The 15161-nt window shown below is 37.6% G+C and overlaps 1 protein-coding gene across 3 annotated transcripts in view; it reads right to left on the bottom strand.

Moving 5' to 3' along the window:
• Window positions 1-383: 383 nt before the first annotated feature.
• The window catches only part of DPH6 (diphthamine biosynthesis 6), a 205239-nt gene continuing 190461 nt past the window's right edge, over window positions 384-15161 (bottom strand). For all 3 annotated transcript variants that reach the window (XM_032189005.1, XM_032189006.1, XM_032189007.1), the window contains exon 15: window positions 384-684. In XM_032189005.1, the coding sequence (XP_032044896.1) occupies window positions 569-684 (116 nt within the window). In that variant the 3' untranslated portion in view covers window positions 384-568. The remainder of the gene's footprint in view (window positions 685-15161) is intronic.

Below are 15161 nucleotides of genomic sequence, written 5' to 3'. Positions count from 1 at the left end.
CAGCAGTCTAACCATCACCTCCATCATTCACTTTGATAAAACGCATCCTGCATGCCCCTGTGAATAATACTTCCCCAGTGCCAGAAAAGGGTTAAAATCTGGCCACAAATGGTGTCTTTGTGAGTTGGCCTGGAGTCAGAAAATTCAACATAAAACTGAAAGCAAACAAAGTCTTTAAAAAAATACTGGCATTAAGGTTCTGATTTTACCTCCATCCAAAAGATCTGACGTTGTAATCAGTTCATTGTAACCAGGCCTAAATATATCAAACAAAAGAACTGAAGTGATCAGAGCAACTGTCATTTCCCAGGAGCCACCTGCTAATTACCAGAATGTATCTAAAAATAAGTCAGAAAAAGGCACAATATTTTGAAAAGAAACCTTTATTGTTCATACAAAGCTGACTCTGTCACATATCATAAGGCATCATTAACAAGCTAAATATGACTTTGCTTAAATCAAACAATATTGCTTAATGAAAGTATCCAACATAGTTGTGATCAATTCTTTTCTTTGTTCTTTCCTGGATTAATGTGTGTTTTGGTATCAGCTCATCTCTTTTAGACTGCTAGCTTAGCCAGCACGTTGCATGAATAACTTCCTTGCCAGGTAAATCCACCACAGGGACTAAAATCAGAGCTGGGGTCTTCCTGCCCAAGTATTTTTCAAGGTTTTCTTGCAGTCCTAAAGAGAAAGAAAACAATTCATGAATTCTCTTTGTCTTACTTTCTATTGTGTGTCATTTCTTAAAAGTGATTTCTGAGTATGTTTTTGAAACCTATCACGGAGTAGCAATTAACAAAATTGAAATGCAACTCTGAGTTTTCAATGTACACAGAAGGAAGAATCACTATCTCCTACCTGCCCATCAAGTAATTTAAGATCAGCTTTACCTAAGGACATATTTCTGCAAAACTGTTAAAAGCATTTTGACCAGCTTTGAGGGAGTGGTCCACTGATGACAGACACAGCAAGCTGAAACTAGGTGCGGGCAGTGAAAATAACTAAAGGCCAGTGGTTTGCAAATAGTGGTACTGGGATGATAGGTGCATAGTTGTCTGTACGTGAATTTCTGACCTCAGGTCCCACCCTGCTGCAGCAGTCTACTAAAAGTTAAAATGGGCCATTTTTAAAACCATTATGAACATGATTTCTATTTGAAGTTGCTGGAAGCATGCCATGTTGCTGATACGATGAAGTTCAGGGATGGCAACATACATAGCAGCAGCTCTAGAACAAGAGAGGTTCAAACTCTGAAACATACAGGATGCAGCTACACAGAGCTTGGCCGGGACTGTTCTGTGGCAGAAATCACTAAATTCCAAGTCCATTAGGGGAACAGAATTGATACTGGAGACCATCTAATTAGGAGAATAATGGAAGAAAAGTAAAGAATGGAAATTAAAACTCTGCTTTAAGACATTTCTGGTCGTGCAGCAGTCCCAAAGGACATGCTAGGAATCCAGGCACACAGAGCTTTTAGAGAAGACTGCAGAAAACCTTCCAAATGACTCTGGAAAAGGCGGTTTCCTAATGGTAAGGCATGGTCCGCAAGATTTTTTGGTTTTGTTAAGTTATTTCTGTCTGTAGCTTCTGTGATTACAGCAATTCTTTACAACACTAAGCATTCTTGGCTAGAGAGGGTGTAAAGAGGGCAGAACTTGAAGACTGTCAAAGGTTTTTTTTTTTTTTTTTGTCACTGCCTGTGAAACTGTGAATAGGCAGTTCAGTCAAAGTGTTACCTCGTGTAAGGTAAAATAGGAATTTTGCCATTGTATTCACTGAAGCCAAAACTGTTCTCTCTTGTTACCTGGCAGCAGTATAATAAATTAAGGTAATAGTGGCAACACCACATGTGAAATACTGCGAAGACAATAGCAGCCTTCTGAAATTCTACTGTCTTTTTTGTATTAACATCACTGACGTTAGAGGTGAAAACAGATGGGGTGAGGCAAAGATCAACAGTCATCTCAAAGGCCAGAGGACTTCATGTTCAGTGTAAAAAGTGACTCAGTCTCTCTATCTCAGATATTCAGCAGTGCCTTGCTAATTAAGCAGCAGCTAACGGTCTCATTCGAAACTTAGTCCTCAGTAAGCTTTATAGCTATGCTGGCTCAGAAGGCATTCAGTGGAAGTGGGTAAAGGAAATTCACCTCAAAAATCACCGATTCCACCCTATTAAAACTTCATCTCCTCTTTTTCTTCAATTAATACCGTGAAGATGTAATTTTGGTCTTTAACTTTTTACAGGTTTAAAAGCTATGAAACAGGGCTAAAGGCTACAATAACAGAAAGAGGTATTGCTTTCACAGGGAGAATTTGAAAGTGAGGCTATCTGGAAATTTAACTCCATTCTTTTGCTTTTTGGGGCAGACAAAATAGCCTTAAATACTTACATTTGAACATGACCTTGTGGATTTGCTTAACAGTCAGAAAGAGACACGTTTCCAGCTTGTCTATAGCAAGTGTAAATTGCCACAGCAAAGCCTGAACGTATAACTATCTTTATACATTTGAAAATTGTAAGTAAATGTCTGCTCATGCAAATTTCCCCTGAAAGGAGGATATAGGGTCTTCCAAAAAAGTAAAATTATAGTCTCAGGTCCCCACAAAAGGCAGTGCACAATTAGTAAATCTGATAAATGCTGACACAATGCAAAATTTGATGGTTTTTACATTTTACCTGGTATAAATAATAAATAAAAATAAATCTTCCAATACTAATTGTACATTTTTAATCATATGACACAATCCTTTTTTTCTTTTTTTTTTTCACTCCTGCATACTATGATTTCAGGTAAATAAGAACCTCAGTCAACAGTATGAGTGTTTTCTGGTGTGTGTAACTCCATGTTCAAAGACATCTTAGATTTCAAAAATTTCTTTGCTTTTTCTGACTTATGGAAATATTTCATTAGTTGCATGCCAAACTTGTAGAAGTTGAATGTAAAAGTGAATATATGTAAAGGACATAGGGTTACAATGAGTGTGTTTACCGGAGCTTTAACAGGAGCTATATAAGACTGATACCAGTCTTAAATTTACTTAATCTGCCTTGATACAGACTATTTACTTAAGAATAAAACAAAGCAGCTGATTAGCAAGCAGCAAACATGTGGTGTGTATTGTGCATGTTTTCATCTTCTGTGACTGCATTCTGTACTCCACGACATATTCCTAAAGCAGGTGATTTTCACCTTGTAGGATGGAGGTCCCCTACTTGCAACTGAACAGCACAAATTAATGGCACGGGCTCCATGACAAATTTCTTTCTGCACCACTACACATCTTTCCATTGACCTAGGCACAGCTGAGGTATACAGACATAACCAAAACCTAAACTGAACAAAAATTATTCAAACTTTCCCCCTCTTTCACTAAAAATTCTGGCATTGCTATCTGTTTCAGCCATTCCTCTTAAAGGACAACATACTGAGATCTACTATCTGATGATCTCACACTGACTTAGCAAGCCTTACATACAGCATGGCATATAGCATCATAAGCTATTGCTTTTAAAGGTGATTTTCAGACTGAGTAGATAAAACAATGTCCTGAGAGCCTGCACAGTCATTGCAAATGATTGTTTTAACATCTAGGCTATCATTGTATGATTTGGGCCAGTATGAGGCCACAGAATCCACTTACACGTTTCCAGAACTAGGTTCCTATTACTGCTGACACTCCTGTTTCACTGGATATTTGCAGGTGAGGAATAATAAGATTACATTTAGCCTAGCATATAAAAAATCACTTTCATATTGTAACTACTATCTTTCTTCTACTTTTTAGCCAAAAGATATTGTTACATCACTAAGAGCAGGTTTTTAAATCCCTGAGCTAATAAAGCTCCATTGCTTCAGCTGTGCAGACCTGACATGCAGCATGTACTCTGAAAAGATGCGTCACAGGGGATCAGGTTCCTAACAGTTGACTAAGAGTTCCGGTCCCAAAAGATGTGCCCCTGGCGTGCAGAACACTTAACCCTTCGACCAGAACCAACATGACTATTCACAAATTATTGATGTCCCTAAATCCCTGGCAGATTGCAGACAGTTCTTGTCTCCCTTGAAGCCAAAGCATATGGTCACTAATGAGATGGATTAAAAAATACATATACACATTCAAGGCTTTGCCACACGAATGTAAAGCCACAGAAATGGAAGAAGGTGATTGAACTCGACTGAACGCTGTTAAATACATGATTAGCTTCTTGTTATGGATCATTTCCATTGATCTATATACAGTTTCACAGCATAGTTTAATTCAAGCTGTCTAGAACAAGCCTCTGCTTTAAATGGTCGGGCAGAGAAATGAAAAAGTGAAACACGAGGAACTGGAGTCCTCCTTCCCTTTCTTATGCATCCAGCTGACCGTCTCTCTGGCTACAACAATAGCAATGGAAGAAAATTTGCTTTTTAAAAAAATCTGTTTTTACTGTTCGTGAGGATTATATGCTACATAAATCAGTTCAGGATTTTCCCCATATTTTTACTTAAATAATATAAAATGTTGTAGCTGAATGTAAAATTTTAAAACAAAACCAGTACTTGATTTTCCTTGTCCAAAACTAAGACCTAGTCTAGTCAACAAAATTCCCCATTGGAATGCAAAAATGCATTACTTTGCAAAATACAGTTCCAGGAAAAACTGACCAACGATATGTTACCCCATGCTTTTATAAATGTCTTCCAAAATCACATAATTTGAAATATTTTTTCCCCAATGAACAAAAAAAGGGTATGAAAAAAAATAATAATTAAACTTATGAGGATGGAAATGGAACTTGCTTTGGAAGCCAACCACTCCTGATTATTTATCTTGGCTCTTGGTCCTTCTGGTTTTAAGTGAGTCCTTGCCTACTTATTTATACTACCTTGATCTTGATCTATTTATACTACATTGACCTTACTGTCAATAGCAGATAGGAAAAAGGTGAGCAATTGGCTTTTCCTAGTCCAAACCAGCGAGTCAGTGAAGGTGCATGCACCCTGCACCGCTAGTGCAAAGTGGAGAGGGGTGGCCAGCCGCACACTACCAGCTCCAGAGGAACCCAACAGCTGCCTGTTCCCTTCCCCATCCCACCAGCCTCTCTGCTGTTCTTCTTGGATTAGATGGGAGCGTGTGGGAAGGAAAGGGGCTCACTCATCATCAGGGAGGATGTTAGCATTTACAGGAACCTTACTTTTCTAGAGCTGAGTCATGTGGCTGAGTAACTGCGGAATTTATTTTAGACTGTAGCCAATGCATTTTTTAGCATCTAAAAGAAAATTAGTAGACAAAAAGAGTTATTTTTAGTGCTAGTTTGATTGTGGATCTGTCAGCTTTGGCAATGCATCTCTTTTATCAAGCTGCCACGATACCTTGTTTTGTTTTCAAGGCAAAGTTTGATTAAAGACCGATTTCAGGAAAGATACTCACTGTGGGTGTTAATTAGTGCTTTCTGGACTCTGCAGGGTTTAGCTTATGATCTTTTTCACTTACTAAACCCTGTAATTCAAATTACATGACGATGGGAATGAACCAACCCCTTTCTATTCTTCTGAAGGCTTTTGTTTAACTCAGCCAGGAACAAATCTTTGTCCTCTTCTTCCCTAATACAGAATTCTATTTTCTGTCCCTTCCTAAACAAAATTAAAAATAATACTTCACGTCTAAAGAGAGTTTTCAAACTAATGAACTGTGCCACATCCTCAGAAAATATGGAGTAGATAAACTTTGTCATCAGTGGTGCCCGAGTATAGTATACATCTTAGGAAAAACAGGGAAATATTTATTTCCCTTCCTATTTCTCTTGTGAGCAGAGTACTCTTATTCCATAAGAGAAGGTCCCTGGCATTCCTCTCCCTTCTCTCAGACAATCCTTTTGCTTTTCTGCTGCTGTCATGTTAAGCAAAAGGCCAGCTACTAGCTCAGAAATCTTAGAAAAGTAGTTGTGCATACTAGTTAGCAGATTGAGGTGAGATCATAACATAATATGATTAAAACAAGGAACTATGCAATTAAATATGTTCAATTAAAATGCCATTGAGTTACTATACAAAAATAAACTTAGAAAAAGTGCGGCCTAAACCAAAATCTGGTACAGAACCTGCAGAGAAGAATACTCAGCTACACTGGATATTTGAAACTAGACAAAACATGAAACCACATACAAAAGAGAATAAACTTGTGAAGGATTAGAGAAAATGACCTAAAATGATCCATAGCTGTTTTCCAGAAGACAGCCTGTAAAGGAGAAGAACTGAAGCTGTACAAGGTAAGATATTTAAGCTGAGTTCACGAATACCATCCTAAACAGCTCTCTCCCAAGGACACGCTGTCTCCTGAACTTCCTCCCATATTTCTAAACTTAAACTTAGCTTAGTTTGAAGGCTGGTATGAACTCTTCCTGAAGCTGTACAGTGTGACAGATGCACCATGCAAGCTAAGGATGTAAGCAAATCAGGCATCCATAATCACTAAATGCATTTTTATACCAATATTTATAACAATTGTAATTTCAATCTCAAATGCCTCCCCTAAAATAATTATGTGCCACATAAGTCTCTTCAGATATACAGACGTTACCTTCCAACGCACATGGTACCAATCAAATTAGATATGATATCATGCACATCAGTGGCACGACAGAAAGGAATGTGACTCTTCTAAAGATAAACAAATGTTGCTGAGCTCTTCTGCACATTAGTTATGGCTATTTCTCAGCAGAAAGAATTAAGATTTAGCTACCACAATAATTCTTTCAAGCTGCCGGCTATAGTTCAGAAAATAGCAGAGCATGAAAACTCATTGCTTTGTGTTTTCCAGCAGCCTGCTTTAAGCAGTGTCCCATATACAGGTTGAGAATCAGCCTATACAAGGTTATAAATGTGCACTTTTGTTTAAAATGTCATTACCCTTCTGCACTAAATAAAGAAACACTTAAATATGCCCTTCCAGTACTCACAGTGAGGTCTAAATATAATTTCAAAGAGAACGGAGGACTGAACTTTCTGAGTACAATCACCGGGGGAAGAACTTGCACTTTTTCTAAAACCATGACAGAGTGCAAAGATCACAAGCCTGTTTTCTCTGTGTGCTATCTTTCAACCCTGAAACAACCCAGTCTCTTTAAGGGGTGGATGGTTATTGAACTTGTATGCCAGATGTGTTCAAAGTCTCTGGGGAGGATGGGCTATAATGACACTAAGTGGAGATGAGTTATGAGTGGAGACATTATTACAAACATATAAAACAGTAAGGACCCATTTTTCAAGTAACATCTGAGAATGCACTTCACAGTATGTGTAAGCACTTGTTTGCTCATATAGTAATCTGAATGTGCCTATGTGGACAGATAAAACTACAGGAATCACTGGAGGCTCATGCACACTTTTTTTTTTTTGTATGCAGAAACAGAGGAATGTGCACTTTTTTTTTTTTTTTTCAGATTTATTGAAAACTTGGTGTGAAAATGATCAACTGCAACAGCACCTGTGCAGTAATTATGAAAGTTGCTTTTTCACCTCTTGGTCACATTACAGCTCCTGACTTTTGCCCCGCAGTCCAAGAGCACTGGATGGCACAGATTCGCAAGCTGTAGGACAGTTGGTAGCTGTGCCCTCCAGGTAAGGTTGGGAACGCTGTTGGGGCAGTGTGTGTGGGAAGCTCGGCTGTGCCTGCTGGTAATTCAAGAACTTTTATCTTCAGGGCCTGTCAATCTGGCACCTTTCACAAGTGTTAAATTCACTTAAGTATATTTTTTAAGAAGCTGTCATGAGACATACTGAAGCAAATATGTCCTTCAGTGGTTACACATGGACTCAGTTGTAACAATGTTTGTTAAGTGCTTTGACATCCCCAAATGATATGTTTGGTACAGCTTCCACATTTGTTCGTTTATTCGAGTCTGCTAAATAGTCTCTAAAAAACCAACGGGTTTAAGAAATATCTGATTGGACATGGTACATCTAAAATGCCTGACCATGAGAAGACACTTATTTAATGACTGGACATACATCTACTTTTGGGAGATATGGTAGAAAAGATTTCTAAAAAGGATTGTGGTAAATGTCTTTAGGTTGGGTACAGAGAAGATAACATGGTCCTCGCTTTATGTCAAATTATGCTGTGATCATTAAAAATACCACTGATGGAATAAGCATTTTCAGTTTCAAGGGCAGATTCTCAACTCTTGTAAACTGTAGCCATGCTAATTTACACCTGCTGAGGAGCTTGCACAGTAGATCACATATTTATATATAATATCACGTGCAAACTAATGAGGTTATTTCTAGATGTTTACTGTTGGAAAGAGCTCTGAAACTTTAAATCAATCTGCTGCACTAATGTAAACAACTTCTTGCAACAAAACTAGATAAAAGGGCACTGAACATGTTAAATACATTATTAGGTCGATGAAGATCATTCATATTGATCCAGGTCTGGCTTCACAGCACAGTTTAATCAAAGCTGCCTGGAAGAGGTAACAAAGAGTGGTCATGGCACTCACCGCCTTTCATCCTGAGGTCACTGATTTAATCCTAGAGTGGGTCTAGAAATGACTTAAAATTCATTATTGCTGCATCTGACAACTTATGTGAATTTGTATGGAGCAAGCTAAAAAGAAGGGTAAAGAAATATTTAGATTAGGAATAAAATCCAGCTGCTGTTCCAGCCAGGAAATTCTGCTGCTGGAGGTTGCTGTTGGCCTATCCAGCGGTTCACAGGCTCCTGATAGCCACACAGCTACTTCCCTTCGATCTGGCAGATTTACATTAATTGGATTTTTATCCCACGTGGCAGAGGCCCAAGATATCAGTACCCTGTTATTCCCTACAGTCAAGGAAAAAAACGAGAGAGATAAGTCTTTTGTTCCTCTTCATGGCCTCCAAAGATGACAAATAAATCTCACTGCTAGTGCTTCCTGTGTAATATGAGCTCCTGGTTTGTTACAGATTTGGGAACAGGAGACTGGGAGAGTCATTCAGCTGTGTCAACCGACTGTAACACAAAAGAAAAAGGTCTGAAATTTGGCCATGTAATGATGTGAGCTGCAAGTAATTTCTGCTGTAACTTGAAATTGTTAACAGCATAATTTATAAAATCCTTCCACAAGACTTATGCGTCATTTTATCTGGCACTGAATAAACACTAAATAATGAAAAGGTCTACCACGAAGAGTTTAGCACCACCACAGAAAATACAGAGCTTAAAAAGGAAAGTGTGGCAGGTAGGAATTTGGCAGGTAGGAAAAATGTGTCAAAATTACACATGATTTGTTAGTGTAATTTTTGGAAAAGCCAACAACTGTTGCCAAACTCTGACCCACCACACTTCTTTTCTTCCTCTAGAGAGCACACCACAGCTACTAACGCTTACTAACAGCAATAAAACAATGGCCAAGAACTGAATCATCATTCTGCTGGCACTGCTTCTAGATTTCTGAAAGCTAAAATGGCACCACAGTAAAGCACTGCTGCCTGCACGTGTCCCACCTGCTCTGGTGTTGAACAACTTCACTGTTCAGAGGCCTTTGCCATTCTTCCACCAACAGTAACCACGTGGGTTTATAACAAGGTGTCTGAAACTTACTTGTGAGCTTGATGCCAGAATAGCCTATCACAGATGTCAAGGGACTACACACCTGTCTTATGAGTGCTTGATAAACATTATCATATATTTTATACAATTTATCACAGAAGGCTACAGTGAAATTATTACATAAATATATAATAAAAAACAAAGAATATTTAATCACCAAAATACATGCGTCTAAACACCCATTTTTAAAGACACTTTTAGGGAAGGGCTTTTGGAATTATACAAATTGCACTGCCTCATCTAACTCTTGTAAATTTTTTGATTTATAGAAACATGGACAAGAGGTAAAGTACACAGCATAGTCTCACAGGGAATGGAAAAGCTGCCCAGAGCTGGCCCACAGCTCAGGGGCTCCTTGTTCCAGTAGGTGGGCCAGCACCCACAGATGAAAAGCCCATCAGCAGCGCTGAGTAGGTCTCCTGTTTGCACACTGGCTCCTTTGAAAGGAATTTCTAGTTCTGGAACTGTAAGCCACAACTCCACCAAAAACTATGTTAGTTTGAAGAGACACTGGGTTAATGATATTGCAAATTCTTGGAAGGAAAATGGATGTCATGCTTTAACCATGCTTAGGAAACATGAAGTGCGAGTGATGGAAGGATGACCTTTTATCTTTCCCACAGAAAGAAGGCTAACCTATAGGGCACAGGGAAACATAATTTTGATTTATCCTTGTGCTTGCCTTCTCTCTTAAAGATGTGATCTGTGGTATGAGATTTGGTTTTAACAATGTTGCTGTACTGCTAGAGGGAAATAAATTGTTCAAGAAGAGATGTCAGTTTTAAAGTACAGCAAAGATGCCCACACAGCCCTCTCCTTGGTCAACACTGATACTTTATGCCATGGGCCTTAACTTGTCAGGGGACATCATACCTTCTGCATAACAGGACACGGTCGTGAGAAGGACAGGTTATAGAAAGCCATTAAAACCCATTCACAGAGAGCCGGTATTCTCCTGGAATATCATCACTGTAGTGGTCTTATTCGTATTTTCTACATTACATTAGCAGACTGTATTACACCATTGCCAAAAAGATCCATTAGTATCAGGCACATTTAATTTTTCTTTTGAAGTAAGTAAGCATATGTGGATAGAAAGGAAGGCAACAAAGCATGCTTGGCCTAGCTGAAATTTTGCCAGATCACCTTGTGAGGCAAATCACACACCTACAGCCTGCCACAAGAGCCCCTAGGATCATTAAAGCCCTAAAGAATCTGTTAAGACAAGAAGGTGGGATGTGAAAATACTAAAGGCTTTTTATTATTATTATGAATATCGAACAGGTTTCATTTCTGACTTACCAAGAGCAAGGAGGCAGAAGAAAGGAAAATTAACTGGATCTTATTATATATAGATATATATATATAGTCAGAACTTCATGCTAAATATATTTGTGTCCTCCATAAGTGTTTCAGTTGGTGTTTTAGCAACTAATTTAGGCAGCTGCAGCACATTTAGATCTAATATAGTCAGATCTACAGTTACTGGTACCTCTCTTTTCTGTAAACAATAGAACAAAAGAAAAAAGTCGTAATCTATTTGCTTAAAATATGAACTTGGTTGTTTATTTCTCCAGAATTCTAGCTTTCTCTCAGAGGAAACTTGGATGTTTGTTCTATCCTTTGACCTTTTAGGTATTTTCTAATTACTGTCACATTCCTGCTCTGATTTGTTTGTAAATTATAAATCTGATTTTACCTTGATTTTTTTTAAACCGCTTGCTACAATCCTTCAGAGAAACCTACTCACAGTTTCATTCTTAAGGCCAACTGAAGATTTACAATATGCTAAACTGGGCAAAAATTCTGTAGTAATCAGCACAATATATTTTATACTCCATCATAATCATTTTTCTGGCTCCATGTCGATATAACTTTTTCTGCTTTTTACAATGGTTTACAACTTAAATAATTTAATACAACAGTTGTTATATTTTTATTGCAAGCTTATAAAACTTGTACCGTAAGTCTCCTCCATGCAATATATTAAACAAAAAAATGACAGAGAAGAAGGGGAACTGATGATTACTAAAACTGTAATTCAGTCTCGAAGTACTGAACGTGTCATAAAGCGCTTCTGGTTCACTTGCATACAGTAGATCTTGTCAGAATTTCTCAAATGAGCTACCTCTTCATATTTAGTTCTTCTTACCTGTTATTTTAATGTTGATATAAGAAAAACAACAGTGATTTCACATTTCAGACAATGTACTGATGGTCCAGGACAGAGCATAAAGTACCCAGAGAAAAGGATGCCAGTGCCAGCTCTACCCCTGAGTTGCTGGAAGTCCTTGGGTTCTTTTGGCTCCAACAATGTGTATCGAGCTGTACGTTACTGAATTTTGCAAGGACTGCCAGTGGTGTAAAGACAGGCAGACATCTGCTAAGGTCTCAGGGAGGACCTTTGTGTCTATTTTTTGTGTCTCTGAGCAACTGCAGTTGTTGATGCTTCATAAAATCAATCCCTGAATTTCAGACTTTCACTTTTTTAGAATAGAAATAGTACTTAGCTGCCTTTGTATAATGCTTTGAGATCACCTGAGGAATAATTTCATTTGCCTCAGTGTATCTGAGTTTCTGTAAAAGACACCATTTCAATGCATCCCCCAATAAGACTTGTTTAAAGTGTATTTTGCAGTTTACAGACACACTTTACAAGCTTTTACAGACCAGGGGTTCTGTCCACATCTACAAAGTAGGTCACTGTATATCCATAAGAACATACAAGTCTGCTACATCTAGAACTCTTTTGCTGGTAATATATATTGAAATAATAACTATTGAAAAAAATATGTCAGAAGTAAATCTTGCTGACTTGAAAATTAAACATTTATTCCTATTTCTAGAGTGATCATTCATATTTTTGAAACTGAGGATAAAAACTACAATTAGATGTGGTACAGATTCTTTGTGATCTAATGCAGTAAACCATTTCTGCACAAAATGCATCACAGAAAACCTCTTGCTGTGTTGAGAGCTGTACCTCTGTGCTCAGACTTTCAACAGAAAAGAAGGCATCCCGTGTTGAGGGATGTCTTATTGCTTTTATCTTACAGAAGTAAAATATTTCAATTTCTAAGGACAGGCTCGACAAAAATCTCAAGAAGATATTTCCGATGGGTTGGTGAAAATAAAATACATAATTAATTCCTCTAAATCACTTAACTGCATGGCCTTAATACTGCTAATACAAAGGCTGTTTTCTTTGCCTAAATCATTAAGATTTCTTAGTAAAAATAAGCTTGAAACTTCTAAGAGATCAACATATCCAACTGAAAAATAAACTTTGGTATTTGTCCAAAAGTCTGATAGAAAAGCAGACACATAAAAATTATTTTCTGAATTGTGTTGCTATGATTTCAGCCCCTACCTACATGGATCACTCGCTTTGTAGAGTGAAAGATCACAGATGCCTGCATGCTCTCCGAGGTATTTTTTTTCAATACTCAAATATGCCAAAATGAATAACAGTGATAAAAACAGAATTAGCACCTACATTAAGCAGTAAGACTTTATGTTTGTTTGTTTGTTTCCTTAAAATATATATATAAAAAAAAAAAAAAAAACACAAAACAAAACAAACAAACAAAAAAAAACTTGGAAGACAATGTATGTTTATGTACCCAAGAACCTTCAATAAAAGTGCCTGGAGGACAATAACTCAGTTTATTTTGAAATACCTTTCTCCTCCTTATTACATATCTTAGGTAAGGTATTTAGCTTTGTATGTTTATAACTACAAATATAATTAAATCAAGCCATCTGTATTACATGATGGATTTCATGAAATACATTAAGCTTCCCCCACTCCAGAGATGGTTGCATGCTTGATCATTTGAATAAAATTCGATAACAGATCAAAAATGTGCTGCATGTAGTGTTATAATTTCTATTTATTGCCTATTAAACCTGAAATTTATCTGTCAGAATACTGCTCCCAACAGAATGATACAATCTGTGGTTTTGCTTCTGTAATCCTTTACACTCACAATTCCAGGACTAAAGTTGGATGTATAAGTAAGAAATAATTTTAGATGGTAGGAAAAACTAAGCTTTTCACAGTACAAGAAAACATCTCTGTAATTTTAATCACTACCTTCTCAATGCCAGCCAGATAAATCAAGATCACAAAATACCTAAAGAATGAGCTAGTTCCCATACAGAAATGTCTAAAAGTCATCCATTACTATTGCCACTTTTCCATATAGCAGACAATGAAATCAATATGCTGTACTGGTTCGGTAAATTTGTCTCTTAACAAGTTAATAAAACAGTGATCTCCACATAGTCTTTCCATCCAACTTTCATAGAAAAAAAATGAGAATATTAAATGCACTAAGATAGGGAAGATCTGCTCCATTTGCTCTGCAATGATAATCTTTTACAAAAGAGGATTTTTATTATTAATTCTTCGCCTTCTGGGGATATTATAATTTCCTAGAATGTAAAAATGCCTTAAGCACAGCAATTTGCTGAGCTAGACTGAATTTCACGATGTTTCAAATGAGCTGATAAACAACTGCATAATTAGCAATTATTAGATCAAGACTGTACATTACAGATATACAAGTGAACCAGCCAATGGACAGACAAGTTGTCGATATTGCTTTTAAAACTTTGAGTCAGTGTTATTCTTTGACGTGCATCATAACTTTTCTTTTAAAGAATTATATACCACACTGCTTATTTATTTATTTATTTATATATTTTGAAATGCAGATTATTCTATCAAATAAATCCTTGGGATCTTAATCATTGAACACATCCCTGTATGTGTGAATAATGAAGAATATACAGGCTGAATATATCTCAAGTGCTAAAAGTGATGAGAATGATTTTTTTTTTCAATTAAATAGTATAAGCATGCTAAACCCAAGACTTCGTGTATTACTTAAGCCTTCAATGCTGCAGCTCCTTAATAAAATACATTATTTTACCTTAAAAAATAAAGAGTGCAATTACATATACTACAGAAAAAGTAAAGTCAGGACCTGGGCATTTGTTATTTATATATGTCATTTTTTGTCAAGCTGGTGGAGCGTAGTTCGGAAATGTGGCAGCTATATTGAAGAGAAAACACTAAGAGGCTGTTTGAAATGTATCACAGAATTTCTAGGTTGGAAGACACCTCAAGATCATCGAGTCCAACCTCTGACCTAACACTAACAGTCCCCACTAAACCATATCCCTAAGCTCTACATCTAAACGTCTTTTAAAGACTGCCAGGGATGGTGACTCCACCACTTCCCTGGGCAGCCTGTTCCAATGTCTAACAACCCTTTCGGTAAAGAAGTTCTTCCTAACATCCAACCTAAAACTCCCCTGGTGCAACTTGAGCCCATTCCCTTTCATCCTTTCACCAGGCACGTGGGAGAACAGACCAACCCCACCTCACTACAGCCTCCTTTAAGGTACCTGTAGAGAGCAATAAGGTCGCCCCTGAGCCTCCTTTTCTCCAGGCTGAACAAACCCAGCTCCCTCAGCCGCTCCTCGTAGTACTTGTTCTCCAGGCCCCTCACCAGCTTCGTCACCCTTCTCTGGACTCGCTCAAGCACCTCCATGTCCTTCTTGTAGCG

This window comes from Aythya fuligula, chromosome 5 (assembly GCF_009819795.1).
Source record: "Aythya fuligula isolate bAytFul2 chromosome 5, bAytFul2.pri, whole genome shotgun sequence".
NCBI classification, from domain to species: Eukaryota; Metazoa; Chordata; class Aves; order Anseriformes; family Anatidae; genus Aythya; species Aythya fuligula.
Note: the sequence above shows the minus strand (reverse complement) of the source record. Positions and strands in the feature narration are given on the sequence as shown.